This window comes from Elephas maximus, chromosome 11 (assembly GCF_024166365.1).
Source record: "Elephas maximus indicus isolate mEleMax1 chromosome 11, mEleMax1 primary haplotype, whole genome shotgun sequence".
NCBI classification, from domain to species: Eukaryota; Metazoa; Chordata; class Mammalia; order Proboscidea; family Elephantidae; genus Elephas; species Elephas maximus.
Window position 1 is genome coordinate 56,466,645 of NC_064829.1, and position 18,982 is coordinate 56,485,626.

General features: G+C 37.1%; 1 protein-coding gene across 2 annotated transcripts in view; it reads right to left on the reverse strand.

Annotated features, from left to right (window-relative positions):
• The window catches only part of SMAD2 (SMAD family member 2), a 92,892-nt gene that overhangs the window by 49,378 nt on the left and 24,532 nt on the right, over positions 1–18,982 (reverse strand). For both annotated transcript variants that reach the window (XM_049899918.1, XM_049899917.1), the window contains one exon: positions 9,799–10,086. In XM_049899918.1, coding sequence (XP_049755875.1) covers positions 9,799–10,034 — 236 coding nt within the window. In that variant the 5' untranslated portion in view covers positions 10,035–10,086. The remainder of the gene's footprint in view (positions 1–9,798; positions 10,087–18,982) is intronic.

Consider the following 18,982-nt stretch of genomic DNA (forward strand, 5'->3'; position numbering starts at 1 on the left):
TCACTTTGCCCCTCCAAATTGACCCTCTTGACCCTTTCGAGGTAATGCAACCTCAACTACCTTACTAATGTATACTTGGCCCATGGAAAATTCTTGCATCTTTGACCCATCAAACTTTTAATGTGCAGGTCATTCCAATTGTGCCCTTTCTTCATTCTGCTGACAAGAGGGACAGCTCCTGCTGGCCTCTCACTTTTTAGACTTTTTCAAGTGGAAGCCAGGTACCAGTCTATTTATCCCCCAAACCTCAGCAGGCACATGTCAAACTGAGTTGTTCTCCGAAAACGCCTTAATTTGGATTAAGGAAATGGGAAATGCCATAGCATATACTACTTTCTCCAAAGAAGTTCTCGTAACTGGATCCCTTTCATGAACTCTTGTACTTCCACAGGACTCAAAACAAACATAACAACGATTGTGAGGATGGCCCAGGACCAGGCAGTGTTCTGTTCTGTTGCACACAGGGTCGCTATGAGTTGGAATCAACCTGATGGCACCTAACAACAGAGATGAATGACAAGTTAATTGTTGCAATACTTGTCTCAGGTCATCCTTTCTGCTAGTCCTGACATGGAGCACCTCAATTCTGAATGGAGGTTACTTGGAATCTGTTGTTCTCAGAGTTGGAGTCTCTAAGTAAACCACAAGAGTTTATATTTTAACATCCCGTTACAATTCACTTCCAGGTAAGATTATAAATAGGTCACACAGCAAGCCAATGTTCCTGTTACAACAACTAGGAAAAAAAAAAAAACATATTTGGAGACAATGGAGAGCCATCATAGTAATGAGATCCAGATGAATTAAAATTCCAAAGAAAGAACACTTTCTAGGTGAAGTGACAACTAACTGCCTGTCATTTCCTCCCTAGGGTCGTGTGCAGATTCTAGGCTCAAGGATTGGTCCCTGGATGATACAAATGATCTGCGCTCGACTACTAACCCTAAAGGTGGGCGAGTTGAACCCATCTAGCAGTGCCATGAAAGGCCTGGTGATCTGCTTCCACAAAGAGTACAGCCAAGAAAACCCTATGGAGCAGTTCTACTATGTAACACATGGGGCTGCCAGCAGTTGCAATCCACTCCTCAGCCATGGATTTTTTTTTTTTTAAGGTGCAAGGATAAGGCTTGGCCTAGGAAGAGGGACTCTGGAGGAAAGGACACAGTAGAACTTTTGATAATCACACCAGTCTCTCCCCTTACGATGTCTGCCAGATTTTGAAGTCGCATGCAAAGGGAAGATAAGGAGCCAGACGTAAACTACCATGTTTGAGGGATTAAGTGACAAAATTCTGCCAGGTTTTCAATCAAAATCGCAGGAGACCCCAGTCCAAGGAAAAAGTTTGAGCCAATGGTTGGTTGGTTGGTTAGTTAGTTAGCTGCTGTTACATTGGCTCCTCACTAATGGCAACTCCACGCACAACTGAACAAGTGCTGCCCGGTCCTGCAACATCACCACGATTGGTTGGGAGTCACACCATTGTGATCCATAATTTTTATCAACTGATTTTCTGAATTAGATCGCCAGGCCTTTCTCCCTAGTCTGGAAGTGCTGCTGAAATCTGCTCAGCGTCATGGTAACAACAAATCTCCACTGACAAGTGGTGGCTGCACATGAGGTGCACTGACCAGGAATCAAACCCAGGTCTCCTGTATTTCACATTATGGAAGGCAAGAATTCTACCAATGGTAGGCTATATCAAATTAGAAAGGTAACCCAGCTTCAATCAAGTTCAACTGGATTAGACTGAAGAGATCAGCCAGCCTCTTGCACTATCTACCTGAAATGGTAACAGTCAAATACTCTTTGGAGAAAACATGATTTTCAGCAGTTACAGTTCTACAATATGTGCACAATGCATGCTTCTATGCAATACATGGCATAAAATCAAATGTTATGAAACATGTGAGTGATAATCAAGAGAATGAACCAAATATAATAGAAGCAGACTAAAACCAGATATGGGAGTTGGCAGATTGAGATTTTAAAATAACTATTATAAATATATTAAAGAAAATTCAGGAAAATAGACAAGATAGACAAAAAGATGAAGAATTTCAACAGAGACTGGGAATTTACAATACCAAAGAAGCATACTAAAACTGAAAAATACAGCATTTGAAATTAAGAATTTACTGAATGGGTTTAATAGCAGACTAATTACAGTAGAAAACAGGATCGGTAAACTCAAAGACAGGTCAATAGAAAATATCCAAATTCAAAAAGGTGGGGTGGGGGGTGGGAGGTGGGAATAAAAAGAACAGAGCATAAGGGACGTGAGACCTAGTCATTTTCGCCCAATTACAAGAGAAGAATTAAAGCAAGATCATCAGATATCCTAAACTGGTGCTTTGTTATTATTTTACATCTCTACATTCAGGTGTGATAGTAATTCACATTCCTTAGATGATGGTACATTTACTTGTCTGCCAACGGGGACCACACAGGCCTGGAAACACTCTAATACAAGTAAGGGAGGGAGCAATTAGTGTGCTTAAATGTTACCCCAATAATTATATTCCCTGGATGAGGTTAGTCACACACAGGAATGGTCTGGGCAAGCTGGAAAGCTCCAGATAAGGTTGGAAATAGACCAAGGATGCTAGTAAAACAAAACATGGTTGTAATTTTTTTCAATGCCTATAATTTTGACTAAATTGATTCTCTTCCCTAATGCCAATACACTGATTTAACAGGACAAGAACAGGAACAACAGGGGATTTTACCTATTGCATCAGGTGTTGAATGCTAAAATTATAGAGACTTATTCTGAGTGTAATTCAGTAATTTTATAAAGGGGCAAAAGTCCTACTGCGGGTAGGTGCTTTCCCTGTTAAGGTAAATGATAAACATGTCCTATGTAAGAATGTATCACATACTCAAAAAGAGGCTTTAAACACCGGGCCCTGGAGCAGAAACCCACTCAAATCTAACGGTAAATGTAGGCATTAGAAATGTTAAAGGTTAAAGGTCTAGCATAATGTCTTTACAAACTGTTTCACAGGACCCTAGACCCCATGAGAAGTGCTTTCCCAACTTAAAAAGAGAACACATATTCAAATGTTACCTACCAAATTTTAAAGGCAGAAGACTACCAACACACGTTTATACTCTTATGCTGTTTCAGGCAAACAAGAAAAATTACCGTTCCTTCTGTTTTGAAAAGTATACCCAAATTGCAAGATAAGTTGTTTAAAACCTGCTATCAATTTCAACTATTTTATCTCATGAACGAGGGTTTTCTTGATGCTATAAAATGAAAGGAGAAAATGACAAAGAGGATGCTGAGGCTGATAAAAGATAACTATTACCCATAACCTCAAAGTTTTAATTTGTATTTAGAAAAAGTTTGATTGCTCTGACTTTATAAACAAATGTTATACATTCAAATAAACTAAATTATGCATTAAAAGTGTTGCCCAAAGCAGCCATCCAAGGTACAACAATTGGTCTCTATTTGCCTGAGGCAACAGAGAAAGAAGGAAGGTCAGGAACAGGAGGAAACGGTATGCGTGATTAACCGTCTTCATAAACAACTCCCCCTCCTTGCCATGAGACCAGAAGAACTGGGTAGCGCCTGGCTACCATTACCGAACATTTTGATCAAAGAGTCTATAAAAGAATCCTGATCAAAAGGGGGGAAATCCAGACTTACTGAAGCCATGAAGGCTAGATGAATCCAATTTCTGAAACTACTGCCCTCAGGTAATATCTTTAAACCTTAAACCAAAAATATCCCCTGAAGTCTTAAGACCAAACAATAGTTTAGCTTAACTAATAAAGAATGTCTGTGTTGAGCATTGTGCTCTTTTAAGATCATCTACATGGGATCAAATTGACAGCAGCAACTCAAAAGATTAGATAGGACACTTAAAGGGCAGTGAGTTTACGTTAACGGGGGAGGAACAACTCAGAAAAGGAAGGTGAGAATGGCTGCACAACTTTTAGAATCTAATTAATGTCACTGAATTGTACATGTAGGAACTGAACTGGTTTATGTTCTGCCGTGTATTTTCTCAACAACAAAAATAAATTATACACATAGATACATACTTTGCCTGGCAGAAACTTTTTTCTAAGCAGAGGTGGTGCAATTTAATATGAATTCTCTTAAAAAAGTGGAAAGAAAATGAAGACCTGAAATAATCTGTAAACATTTGATATAAATCATACTCATGGCTATAGCGCTTCAGAGTTTATGAATCACCTGAACATGAAGGTACTCAGATAGCACCACCCCCTTTTACAGATGAGGAAATAATAAAAAGTAGTCACATTCTGCAGGACCTGCATTCATCAGTATAGAAGAAGCTGACTCAAAACCAGGTTATCAAATCTCCAGTTCACAGTTGCCTCCATCACAGTACTCCACACATATCATCTCTCTGTCTCTCACACACACCCCTATGTCTATGTATGAATGAAAGGGAGAGAAAATAAGAACAGCCTTCTGAAATAATGAAAGGGAACTAATTTAACAAGAGTTGAAGAATACCACAGTTTGTGCTTAAGAGAACTTCTCTTTAGCTGTTCCTGAGTTATCCAGAAAAATAACAGGGGTTGAACATGAAACTAGAAATAAAAGTAGACCATCTGATGTTTAAACGTTTGGAAGATGCAAAACGAAACCGAAATGTCAATGACAACATTAAGAACAAACAATATCCTGGAAGGATACATAAGACACTAGCAATATAATTTTATCTGGAAAGGGAGATTGGGTGATGAGACAACAGAGGTGGGAAGGAGATCTATTCTTTGTTTAATCTGTGGTCGATTTTTGAATCATGTACACATACTACTTTATGTTTTTAAGCAACATACATTATGAAGGCAAAAATAGTCATAAATATATATTTTTTAAAACCCAATGAATGCTAACCAAATAAAAACAGAATCGCCCTTTAACAAAAAAGTTGACTTCAAAGGCTAAAAAAGTGAAGGCAAGCATTACTCAAAAGTCCTTTTTAGACATCTGATTATGCTGGCTATAAAAGTAAAAACCTACTTTTATATGTAAATATTAGGGAAATTATAAGATTTCTTTTTTAGGTCATTCATAGTTAACTACTATTAACAATTTGGTGTAATTCTTTCTAAGTTTCAAGATTAAGTGTGACATTCCCATTTCTAATTTGCTAACAGTTGGTGGGCCGAAACCACCAGTGGCTCCACAGGAGAAAGACGTGGCAGTCTGCTTCCATAAAGATGACAGCTTTGGAAACCCTACAGGGCAATTCTACTCTGTCCTGTAGGGTCGCTGTGAGTTGGATCGATTCAACAGCAGCGGGTTTGGTTTTCTAACGTGAATAAAACCTACTGCCATTGAGCTGATTCCGACTCCCAGCGACCCTACGGGACAGAAACATGAGTAAATGGTGCATTTTCCTCAACTCTTTTTCTAGACCCATCTGATCATACGGTTCTTCCTAAGTATGAATATGTGGTATCTTGTACTAACAGATTTCCTGGAGTTGAATCACCCTTAATTCCTACAATAAATGCTACCTAGTCGTATTGGGGGGGGGGGGGTTTATGTTTTTAATAAGCCACGGAATTCTAGTTTCTGATATTTTATTTATAATTTGCATTTATGCTTATAAGTCAGCTTGTTGTAATTTTATCTTTCATTATTCTCGTTTAATTCCTGTATGAGTTGGTCATTGTTGCTGGTTAGATGCTGGCCCCGTATCGTAGCAACCTTATATATAATAGAATGAAACAGTTGCCTGGTCCATTTCTATGATCGTTGTTATGTTTGAGCCCATTGCTGCAGACACTGGGTCAACACACCTCATTATATTTCTTTTATTATTAGAGTTAAGGAAACATGGTTAAGACTGGTTGTTTCTAATTCTTGACTACTATAAACAATACTGAAATCAACATCAAGTATCATTGAGTGTATTCCTGATTGTTTCCTTAATATAAAAGATTAAAACTGTAACTGCATGGTCAAAGGGCCACCTTAAGAAAGCCGTTATAATTTATGTTTATGAAAATGAAACAATAAATTCTGCATTCTTAACAATGAGAAAGATAAAGCATTTCATACATTTAGAATAAATAATGAATATTGTAAAATTGCCATTTTATACCCCATCATCCCTTGCTTTCAACAACAGAAGCTCCATCCCCACTGCAGTTTCGACCCTGCTTTATTAGAGGTAATATGTATATCAAAAGCCAACTTTTTTTCTTATATCTGATTCTTTACCTAAATACCAACTGCCATTCTGATTTTACAACTGGTCTCCTATTCCTCAGTCTCAAAAATGTTTGAGATGGAAAGGCTCTGAAACTTTTTAAACTATTCAGCTCACTGCAGCTCAGTAGGTAAGTTCCACCCATGAAATTACTTTGGATTACCACCTGGGACGCAGTAGGGGCATTTACGTGTAACTACAGCCGCCAAAACTCCAGAACCAAAGCTATAAAGGCAGAGTACTTTGGGGGTGGGGTGGTGGGGGGGAAGGGACAAAAAGCCAAGACTATGCTTCTGCCCTAAGGTGAGTTCATCTCTAATACTGGGGGCCAAAGGGGAGAAAACTGTTAAAAGTCAGTAAAACAGGTATTCTAAAACATTTGCTATTTTTAAAAATTAAGTAATTTATGTTTTATGCTTTTCATTAACTTCTTTATAAATACCTTAAGGTATTTTATTAATATTTTACTTGCAATTTTAAGTTAAAAAAGCTTAATTCAATCCATTTTGTATCACAGTTTAAATAGTTTTGTTTAAACTACAGTGTGGATTTATCTATAACTGACCTTTTCCACCCCCATACCCTATTCTTTACATGCTACATAACTAAGAGTTGACTGAATTGCAACTAAAATTTCTATTTGAGAAGATTTCATAGTTAAGAAATGACTAATAACCTGATACAATGTGACTGTTCTTCTACTAAAAATAAAGAAAATTTATAAAATATATAGCACCAAACTACAGTGTTTAAGAAGCTTAAATTTTCTGACAGATAACAAATTAACAAATCTATGTAACTTGCAATATAAGAAACACTAAATTACCTTCAAGGAACTCTTGATAGTGAAAAACAAGATAATGGACAACCACCATTTCACTTTCATTAACAAAGAATAGAAAAAAAAATTTTTTTAAATAATGTAGAAAGCCCTAGAATATAAAGTATCTACAAGACGCTATAAAAAGAAGAACTGGCAATATGGAAAAAAAAATATGACTGAGGTTACCTCAGTAATTTATATTTAAGTACCTGCATTTGTACATTTTGATCACCTACTGTATCTCCTTAGAGAACAGGATGGCAAGATTCTAGGCTCAGACCCTGTGTTGTTGATAACCTCACTACAATGGCAATTTCAGCCTTGGATGGAACTATGCAAAAACATGGCTCCATCTCTCCCTGTATCACTCAGCTCTTTGATGAGGGAGATAATATACTAACATGTCTCTCTGTCAACAGTCTCACAACCACCTTCCTGAATGCAGCCAGAACACTGTACTTAACATTAAACTTATGACTCTTCTTTACCTAAGACCTTTCAATGACTCCACTCTCACTCAATCATATTCTGGTAAAAGTCTGAACTCCCTAGCACAACAAGCTATGATTCCTCACTACCTACCCATATACAGACTCATCTCTGCCATTTCCCACCTCTCACTTTACATTCTAAGGGCACCACTATGCTTCAGCCCTTTGGCAATCCTCCTCTACCTCCACATCTCAATGCCACAATGTCACTGTTGATGAAACAAGTGACTAAATTCCTCTTTTACAATGATGAAGCAGACTCAACTCAGCCACCAGTTTTCCTCAAGAAGGAAACAACATAAGCCAGCAAAGTAAGCAAAGTTTTTTCACAACTACTACACCTTATGAAATTATCATTTGTTTTCGTTTATCTCCCTCACTAACAAGTAAGCAACAAGAGCAAAGACTATGTATTAACTTCAGTAAGGAAGAGTATATCAAGTATGTAGTAGGCATTTAATAAATGTTCAGTGAATTAAAATGCGTGGCACTACACAAAGAAGTTAACAAATACAGTTTAAGTTATTCTTAGTCAATTCATCAGCAAGCCTTGTCAGCTTTACTTCCAAAACACATGTTGAAACGATCCACTTCACTTATTAGCACAGCCACCATCCACCACCCCAGTCCCAGCCTCTGTCAACTCTCATTTAGGCTACTTTAATAGCCTCCCTAACTAATTTTCCTACTTCCAGGGCTACCAATCTACTCTACTACTACTAATTCTATTACAACACACACACACACACACACACCACTATCTCCCCACTATTTGTGTCCAGCAGCCAGTGATCTTTGAAAGTCGTAAATAGGTGATAGTACAACACCATTTAAAAATTTTTCAATCGTTTCCTGTTATATGTAGGCCAAAATCCAAACTCCTACAATGCCCTACAATGAATGCCCTGTATGATCTTTTTAAGCTCTGAACTCACTTTATACTACTCCATCTCCACTGGGCTCCTCTTAAATACTCCAGTATAATAAGCTCCTTCCCACCTCAGAGTCTACACTGGCTCTTCCCTCTGCCTAGAAGACTCTTCCCTCAGCTAGCTACTACTTCTCAGAGCTCAGCTCAAGCATTGCAATCCATTCCAAAGCAGCTTTCTATTCTATTATCCTCTATTTTATCACCCCACTTGCTGTCTTCTCTGCACTCATTACCATCTCAAATTATATTTATCTGATCACTTGTTTATTGTGTATATCCAGTCTTATGAGGGCAGGATGGTGTTCATCACTGTTTCTTCAAGGGTCTAGAAACAGTGCCTTACACATAGCAGGTACTCAATAGGCATTTGTAAAACAGAAGAATAAACCAAGAAAAGTAACTTATTTAAGATATACATGAAACGAGTAAGGTAAAATAAATGGATAAAAACCTACCAAAAAATGAAGGAAACATTTTACTGTTAGCATTTCCAAGTATAGGCTGCTGGTCACAGGGTTCTACTATCAACAAGAGTCAGGAGTGTATTTCTCAATGCTCACTGGAAACATGTCAAGTAAAATGGTTCCACATGGTTTCAGGTGCTATAGGCTAGCCCACATGTATGACACTGCAAACAATCATTTCAGAAAATTCTATTCCTTGACACTCCTAAACAATCTATAATGTACACAAAAAGTAATAAAACATACTCAGAAACCACCTGCTACTTTATTAAAACAGTATTTATGTGTAAATGAGTAAGTTAACACTAATAAAACTTCTACCTCTATTGGAACAGATCCTTCCAATACAAGAGGTAGGTTTTCAAGATAAGTTCTACAAATACCTACGATATCTAAGCAGCTGCCCTTTGCACGTAATGACGCAATTCAAATAAAAACTATATAAAATTTACCACAATGTTACAACCTCTTTTAACTTCTTAATGACTAAAAGTTTTGACCAAGAACAGAAAAAAACTATTAGTTACTACTGAACTAGTGGTAGAAAAGCTTAGAATATCGTTATTCAAATGTTATTCAACCACAAAAATTAGGGTAACATATACAAGATAATGAAGATAAAACAGTAAAATCTAAGCATTTTATTTTTCTTGATTAACACTTCTCAACTGCTCAAGAAAATGATATGGATAATAAACAACTCTTAACAAGTAAAAAAAAATAATAAATATGACAGGTTAAAAATAGCTGTCATACTGTAACAATCACTATTTACAGGTGACTCAGAAATAACAAAAATTCAACAATCTGCCTTCAGATTCCTTTAAGTAACGATCAACGGTACAATCATTGATTGTAAACCCAATAATCTAACAACACTCACCTTGGTATAGTAACACATTTAGTATTACAATTTTGAGTGGTGATGGCTTTCTCAAGCTCATCTAATCGTCCTGTTTTCTTTAACTTCTTCACCAGACTTTTAACTGCTTTCTCACACCACTTTTCTTCCTGTCCGTTCTGTTCTCCTCCGCCTGCTCCTCCAGACCCACCAGCAGATTTCTTCCATCCCAGCAGTCTCTTCACAACTGGTGGAGTGAATGGCAAGATGGACGACATGTTCTACCAAAGGCAGCAATTCACACTAAGAAAACGTCCTCCTCTATCTAACCTAGAAAAGATATTGGAAAGATAATTTAGAGACTAACTTTAAAATTGAGTAATACTTTGAACATATTGTAGAAAGCAAACTGCAAAAACAAGATACAAATTAAAACTTATTTTATTAAAAATTAACATTATAGAAGGCAAACTGCAAAGCTAGGTAAAAATTAAATAATAAAAAAAATACTTCCAGAAGTTTTCTTCTCACTCATAAAAATGCTGTCTTTACTAGTTTAAATGAATTTCAGAAACAAACCTTTCTAAAAACTAGACAATATGGTAAGATTTCAAGTCTTGTGGGCAAATATAATAATTTCACAAGTAAAATCTTTAAAAGTCTCATCACTGCTAAAAAATACAACTTTATTTTTCACTCTTAAGTGTCCATAATTATTTTCATCAAAAGAATTAAAGTTTTTCTCACTTTTTAGACCTCTAAATCTATTCTCAAAAGATCCTGTATATGTAAATGTATAAACATACATAAAATTTACAAGTCTGCCTTCTCCATTAAACTTTCATAACTGACTTGATAGTATCATAAAGCAAATTCTTAAGTTACAGAAAGGGGAAACGCATCAAATGTGAAGTAAACACAAGAATAAAACAATAAAGGTAAACAAAATCTGCAGAGAAGAGATTTGGTTCACTTTCACCATCCCTTGAGGGATCTTTTAATTAAGCCTCTTTATAAAAAAGTATTTTTATTTTTATCTAAGTAACAGTATAAATAGGGAGTAAAGTCCAATATAGTTCCTCTTTCCAAACTCAGGTGCAATTCTTTAAAGTTTTTAAACTCTTTTTTCTGTAAAACAAACAAACAAAAAAAACCTAACCCATTGCCACTGAATTGATTCCAACTCATGGCAACCCCAAAGGACAGAGCAGAACTGCCCCATAGGGTTGTAATCTTTACGGAAGCAGACTGCCAGATCTTTCTCCTGTGGAGCTGGTGGTGGGTTTGAATAACTGGCCTTTCCATTAGCAGCCGAGCACTCAACCACTGGGCCACCACAGCTCCTTATATATAATGGGTGTATAATGAAACCCTTTGAAACATCAAGTTAAGGTATTACCTACTGATTGTTCTGTGGAAGCTGAAGATTTAGCTCCCTTACACCACACCACCATCACTCACTTCCTTTCCTCCAACCTCAAAAGTAATTATATCCCAATTGTAATAATTATGTATATAATATTGTTATTTGATGAGATTAGTAGTAAACTACTATATAACCGTGTTTCCCTTCGTGTACAACTTTTGTTCTCCCCAAAGTTAATTATCTTACTTTTCATTCACTGAGTTTCCATGCACCTATCACAAATTCTTCCCACACTTTCCATAGCCGAACAACGAAATTTTCCACAAAGTCAAATGCATCGGAAATCGGTTAGCTCCATTTTATTCCTAGAGCCCTCCCATCCTGACGCCCTCTGTCCTTCCACTCCAGACTGGACTAACAATCCTCTGGCCTGCTGCAATTGGTAAACAGAGTCTGCAGAGAAGAGAATTCCCTTTCTCTCTTTCTGGCCCGGGTCCCCTATTTCTTAATACCACAGCTTCATCTTTCTTCGTTCACTGCATCTATCATTCCAATGGCATCTATTATTCCTGAGAAAGATAAATGGGAATTAAACTTGGAGACAATGTATAAAAATCTTTACCTGACTTGATTGACTTAGTATAGAAGACTATGTTGAAAATCATATTTACATAGAGATTTGTTTTACTTTTTGGAATGTCTTTGTTGTTTCTTCCACTTATTAAAGTATCATATGCTTATTTTCAAAACATTCTTATGATACTAACATGTACAGGTCATTGTTAATCCCATCTCTTAATCATATAAATGATTAAAATTATGGTCTGTCATACTTTTTTTCTTAAAATAATTAAAAAAAAAAAAGCAAATCCCAGATACTGTCATTTCACCTCTATATAACTCAGTATCCACTATTAAAATTATGAGATTTTCTTTCATAATCATTGTTATACATCGGAATCATCTATATAACCCAAGTCACATTAAAATTTCTCTGGCTGATTAAAAAAATTCATTTTACAGTTGATTTGTTTGAACAGGGTCTATATACTTCTTAGATTATTGTCTCCTAAGGGTTTTTTTTTTTTTTAATCTAGGGCAGTCATTCCATTTTTTTCTTCATGAAACTGATTGGAGAAAAAAACTCTGTAGACAGACGTCCTCCATTCTAAATGGAGACACAGACACCATAATGATACACTGTGGTGTCATTAACTTGTTCCTCTATCCTGTTTCTCCTGTGCCATGGAGGTTAGCTCTAAATGCTTAATTTGAATGAATTTCAACTTACAACAATAATAGATGCTGTGTGATTCATATCACATCAAAAATCAAGAGGTCCACAGTGTCTGGTTGTCTACTATAAAAACCAAAAACCAAACCCAGTGCCGTCAAGTCGATTCCGACTCATAGCGACCCTAGAGGACGTTGTCTACTTTAGCAATACTAAAATTGATCAAATGGAGACAGTGTAAACTTCTGCACCGTAAACTTCCCCCATTATCTTTCCATTTTTAGTATTTTCATCCATTAATGGTCACCGTCTAAATCTACCATTTTATTTGGGTTATTTCTTAATTCTATTTCATCCACATTAGTAGAAATTCTTTTGCAAGGAACTTTTTCTCATCGACTAGGATTATGTGGTTATTCTAAAATACAACTCATTTAGGCAACAGCAGGTTAAATGCTTAACTCATTCATTTTAATAATTTTCAGAATAAGAAGTTAGTGCTTTAGTTAATTCCAATGATATCTAAAAAGGTGTACGTGTGTTGGGGGAAATCATATTAATAGGAGCTAACAACAAACCAAAAAAACCAAACCCACTGCCATCGAGTCGATTCCAAATCATAGCGACCCTGTACGACCCTATAGTGGTTAGCAGCCTGAGCTCTTAACCACTGTGCCACCAGCGCTCCAGGAGCTAATAGGTTCTTATATATTCAGTGTGTTTCAATCAATTGTGATTTTTCTTTTTGATGATCAAATCTTTGGCCAGTGGGTGCCCCTTCAAATTTGGTCTTTTTGACATGACCCCAGAAGTCTGATAGCTTGTTTTCTAGCACACAAAAACACTGAAAATTCATCTTACATTTCTCCTGCTACCAGATATGAATTGCTATTCTCCCTAAGAGCCCTGCTGCTTCTTAGAGGAGAATGGCATATAAAAACCACAATCTGGGAACTAGGTATTTCCTTTGTTACCTAGTCTGACTTAAAAAACACCCAACCAAACCTGCTGCTGTCGAGTCGATCCCGACTCATAGCAACACTGCAGGACAAAGTAGAACTGCCTACCAATAGGGTTTCCAAGGAGCACCTGGTGGATTCAAATGGCCAAGCTTTTGGTTAGTGGCTGTGGCACTTAACCACTATACCACCAGGGTTTCCAGTTTGACCTAGGAATCTTACAAAGGTTTTATTAAAATACTAAAACCTTAGTTTTTAAGTTTATTTTTTATGAAAACAATGATACTTATGCTTTGATTAGTATGGTCCTTACAAATCATAATGATCAGATAATACATTCTACATTTCAAGATGTTAATGTTAAAGAAAATCCTAAAAATAAAATTTCTTTAAATTAATGAATGTGTCCTGAAATAATTTCCAGTCAAAAGAATGGGTTAATTTTCATAAATTAATTTCCAATAAGCACAAACTGCATTCCCACTCTAATCTCTCTATAATTCCAATATTTTACTTTAAAAGGAAACATATTTATTGAGCATTTACCACATGTGAGGCACTGTGCTATACCACAGGACATGGGATAATGAAAAAAACAGGACTCCTTTTTAGAATAGTTCAAAGCTAGCGAAGGCAACTGCCACAATTAAAATAAACATGACAAATAACCTGAAAGAAGTTGTAGTGGGAATTTGGGGACACGGAGAAGCAGCACCTAAATTTGCCTCGGGTGTCAGGGAAGGTTTTTCCTGCGGCAACATTTTGGCTTTTTAAAGTTGCTTGCTATTTATTCATTCCTTCTTGCATTCAAAAATATTTTTGGCACACCTATTAAGCCTGTATTTGCCTCTTTACTCTCAGACCCAGTCTCCGCTATGTACCTGCAAACTATACTTCCCAGAGGATTGGGAAATGTTCTAAAGCAGAGAGATCAGCTGGCGGAGAATTGTAATATAGAGGAAAGAACAGATACTGGGGAGAAAGAATAGACAGGATCTGACTGCTAATGGAGAAGAAAGGTTATGAATTACAAGTTCTTGCTTGAACAACTAGTCGAATATAAATACAAGAGAGCAAAATATGAAGTACTAGAGGAACACAAGTATTGTTTTAGTCAAGCTGAATTTGATGTGCCTGTGAAACTTCCAAAAAAGTGCCCAATAAGCAGATGAAACAAAGGTCTGAGGCTCGGCTGAAAGATCTAAGGGTTGAGTAGTAATGGAAGCTTGGAACAAGCAAGGGACAGTTCGGGAAGAATGAGAAGAGGGCCAAGTCAGAGGGAAAAGATTCTGAGAAATAATTCTGAAGAAGTTACCAGAGAAATGGGAGAAGAGGTAGGTAATCCAAGGGAGAGAAAGGTGTCATGGAAACAAAGGACAACTTACAATACCTAACATAACAGGATCACACAACTTCTAAGGGCTGACGCAAGGATTTGATCAAGCAGCATGATGCTAGAGAACAGAGTATATCATTGCTGGAAGTATACACTGCATATCACACTTTGGAGTTATCATGGAGACCTAAAAGGAACCAGCATTAAATAAAGCTTGAGCTCCTTATACAATCAACAAAGCTCTCTGTGCCTGATGAATAAGTTCATTAGAAAAGATGAGAATGAAGCACTGAGCTCCAACTCCTTTCTCAGCTAAATTATTTAGATTTAATTTAACTAATCTCAATCTCCCAGCCTCCACCCTCTACCTTCTTTGACTCAAATAGCTTGCTAAAACACAAATCGTACGTCATTCCACTAACAAAACTCCTTCAATGACTGCAGTACATTACCGGAACATGACATCATATCCTTAAACTATGAAAAACATATACAGACTTGAAGCCAGAATGCCAAGTTCAAATCCCAGGGATGCCACTAACTAGCTGCATAGCACCTCTGCACACTCCAGTTTTCTCACCTGCAAAATGTAGATAATAATAATACAACAGCCACTATAAAAATGCAATGTGAGCCACATACGCAATTTAAGTTTTCTAAATAGGCATATTTTCCACCACTCATCAGTTTGTCTGTCGTACTGCAGTGGCTTACGCGGTGCTGTGATGCTGGGAGCTATGCCACTTGTATTCAAATACCAGCAGGGTCACCCATGGTGGTCAGGTTTCAGCTGAGCTTCCAGGGTAAGAGAGATGAGGAAGAAGGACCTGGTGATCTACTTCTAAAAATGTCGGCCAGTGAAAACCTTATGAATAGCAGAGAACACTGTCTGATACTGTGCTGGAAAGTTAGCCTCTCAGGTTGGAAGGCACTCAAAATACAACTGGCAAGAGCTATCTCTTCAAAGTAGAGTAGACTTTAATGCTGTGGATGAAGTCAAGCTTTCAGGAACTTCAATTGCTGATGTGGCACAAGTCAATATGAGAAGAAACACCTCAAACATTCATTAATAATCAGAATGTGGAATGTATGAAGTATGAGTCTAGGAAAATTGGAAGTCATCAAAAATGAAATGGAATGCATAAAGATCAATATCCTAGGCATTAGTGAGCCGAAATGTACTGGTATTGGGCATTCTGAATCAGATAATATGGTTTACTATACTGGGAATGACAAATTGAAGAGGAATGGTGTGTCACATTCTTCGTCCAAAAGAACATTTCAAGATCTATCCTGAAATACAATGCTGTCAGTGACAGGATAATACCCATATGCCTACAAGAAAGATCAGTTATTACGACTATTATTCAAATTTACGCACCAACCACTAATGCCAAAAATGAAGAAATTGAAGATTTTTACCAACTTCTGCAGTCTGAAATTGATCAAATGTGCAATTAAGATACATTGATAATTACTGGTGATTAGAATGTGGAAGGTGGAAACAAAGAAGGATCAATAGTTGGAAAATATGGCCTTGGTGACAGAAATGACATTGGAGATCCCATGACAGAATTTTGTAAGACCAATGACTTATTCATTGTAAATACCTTTTTTCAACAACATAAATGGCAACTATACATGTGAACCTCACTGGATGGAACAAATACATAGGAATCAAATTGACTACATCTGCAGAATGACACAATGGAGAAGCTCAGTATCATCAGTCAGAACAAGGCCTGGGACTGACCGCAGAACAGACCATCAACCACTCATATACAAATTCAAGTTGAAGCTGGAGAAAATCAGAACAAGTCCTCAAGAGTTAATATATGACCTTGCGTATATTCCGCCTGAATTTAGAGACCATCTCAAGAACAGATAGGACGCACTGAACGCTAAAGACAGAAGACCAGACAAGTTGTGGGGTGACATCAAGGACATCATACATGAACAAAGCAAAAAGTCATTATAAAGACTGGAAAGAAAGAAAAGATCAAAATGGACATCAGAAGAGACTCTGAAACCTGCTCTTCAATGTCAAGGAGGTAAAGCAAAATAGAAGAAATGATGATGTAAAAGAGCTGAGCAAAAGATTTCAAAGGGCAGCTCAAGAAGACAAAGTATTATAATGAATTGTGCAAAGGCCTGGAGTTAGAAAACCAAAAGGGCATTTCTCAAGGTGAAAGAAAGAAGAAAAAATTCAAGCCTCAAGTGGCAATACTAAAGGATTCTTTGGGCAAAATATTGAACAATGCAGAAAGCATCAAAAGAAGAGAGGGAATGAACAGAGTCACTGTACCAAAAAGAATCGGTCAACGTTCAACCATTTCAGGAGGTGGCATATGATCAAGCACTAATGGTACTGAAGGAAGAAGTCCAAGCTGCATTGAAGGCACTGGTGAAAAACAAGGTTCCAGAAATGGACGGAATTCCAATTGAGATATTTCAACAAATGGATACAATGCTGGAAGCACTCACTTGTCTATGCCAAGAAATGGAAGACAGCTTCCTGGCCAAGTGACTACATCTATATTTGCACCCATTCCAAAGAAAGCTGATCCAACAGAATGCAAAAATTATCAAATGATGTCATTAATATCACACACAGGTAAAAGTCTGCTGAAGAAAATTCAAGAACGGTTGCAGAAGTACATTGACAGGGAACAGCCAGAAATTCAAGCCAGATTCAGAAGAGGTTGTGGAACAAGGGATGTCATTGCTGATGTCCAGCGGATCCTGGCTGATAGCACAGAATACCAGAAAGATGCTTACTTCTGTTTTATTGACTATGCAAAGGCATTCGACTGTATGGATCATAACAAATTATGAATAACATTGTGAAGAATGGAAATTCCAGAACACTTAATTATGCCCATGAGGAACCCGTACATAGACCAAGAGGCAGTTGTTTGAACAGAACAAGGGGATACTGCATGGTTTAAAACCAGGAAAGGTGTGTGTCAGGGTTGTATCCTCTCAGCATATTTATTCAATTTGTATACTGAGCAAATAATCCAAGAAATTGTACTATATGAAGAAGAATGTGGCATCAGGATTGGAGGAAGACTCAGTAATAACCTGCAATATGCAGACAACACAACCTTGCTCGCTGAAGGCCAAGAGGACTTAAAGCACTTAAAGACCACACCCTTCTGTATGGATTACACCTCAACATAAAGAAAACAAAAATCCTCACAACTTGACCAATAAGCAACATCACGATAAACAGAGAAAATACTGAAGTTCTCAAGGGTTTTATTTTACTTGAATCCAAAATCAACATCCATGGAAGCAGCAGTCAAGAAATCAAACAATGTATTGCACCGGGCAAATCTGCTGCAAAAGATTTCTTTAAAATTTTCAAAAGCAAAGATGTCACTTTGAGGACAAAGGTGCACCTGACCCAAGCCAGGGTATTTTCAATTGCCTCATATGCATGTCAGTGGCAAGGGGTTTGGGTTTTTTTGTTTTCATATACACATGAAAGCTGGACAATGAATAAGGGAGACTGAAGAACTGACACCTTTGAATTATGGTGTAAGCGAAGAATACTGAATATACCATGGACTGTCAGAAGAACGAACAAATCTGTCTTGGAAGAAGTACAGCCAGAGTGCTCCTTAGAAGCGAGGATGGCAAAACTCCATCTCACATACTTTGGACATGTTATCGGGGGACCAGTCCCTGGAGAACGACATCATGCTTGGAAGAGGTTCAGTGAAAAAGAGGAAGATCCTCAACGAGAGGGACTGCGGCAGTGGGCTCAAACATAGCAACGATTGTGAGGGTGGCACAGGACAGAGCAGTGTTTCGTTCTGTTGTACCTAGGGTTGCTGTGAGTCGGAACCAACTCAACAGCACCTAACAAAAACAGTGGTCATATTAAAAATAAAATAAGTGACAATTTAAAGACATATTTTATCTAATCCAATATATCCAAAATATTATCATTTCAGAATGTGTTCCATATAAAAATATATTGAGATATTCTCTACTCTTGTTTTCATATTAAATTTGACTTCAAAACCCTGTAAGTATTTTACATTTACAGGACAACTCAATTTAGACTACTAGCCACATTTCAAGTATTCAATAGCCGTTTCAGGATAGTGCTTGCTATACTGGACAGGCCAGCTCTAACCACTATACACATTCCTGCCTCACTCTCCATGTCCCGTAGTAGTGCATAAATACTTTTTACTCTCTAATGATCTAAAGAAATGTCCCCTTTTTCATTTCTGATATTTGTAATCTATAGTCTCATTCTCTCTCCCTATTATAATACACATAAATTGCCATTAGGTGCCATTCAGTTGTTTTTGACT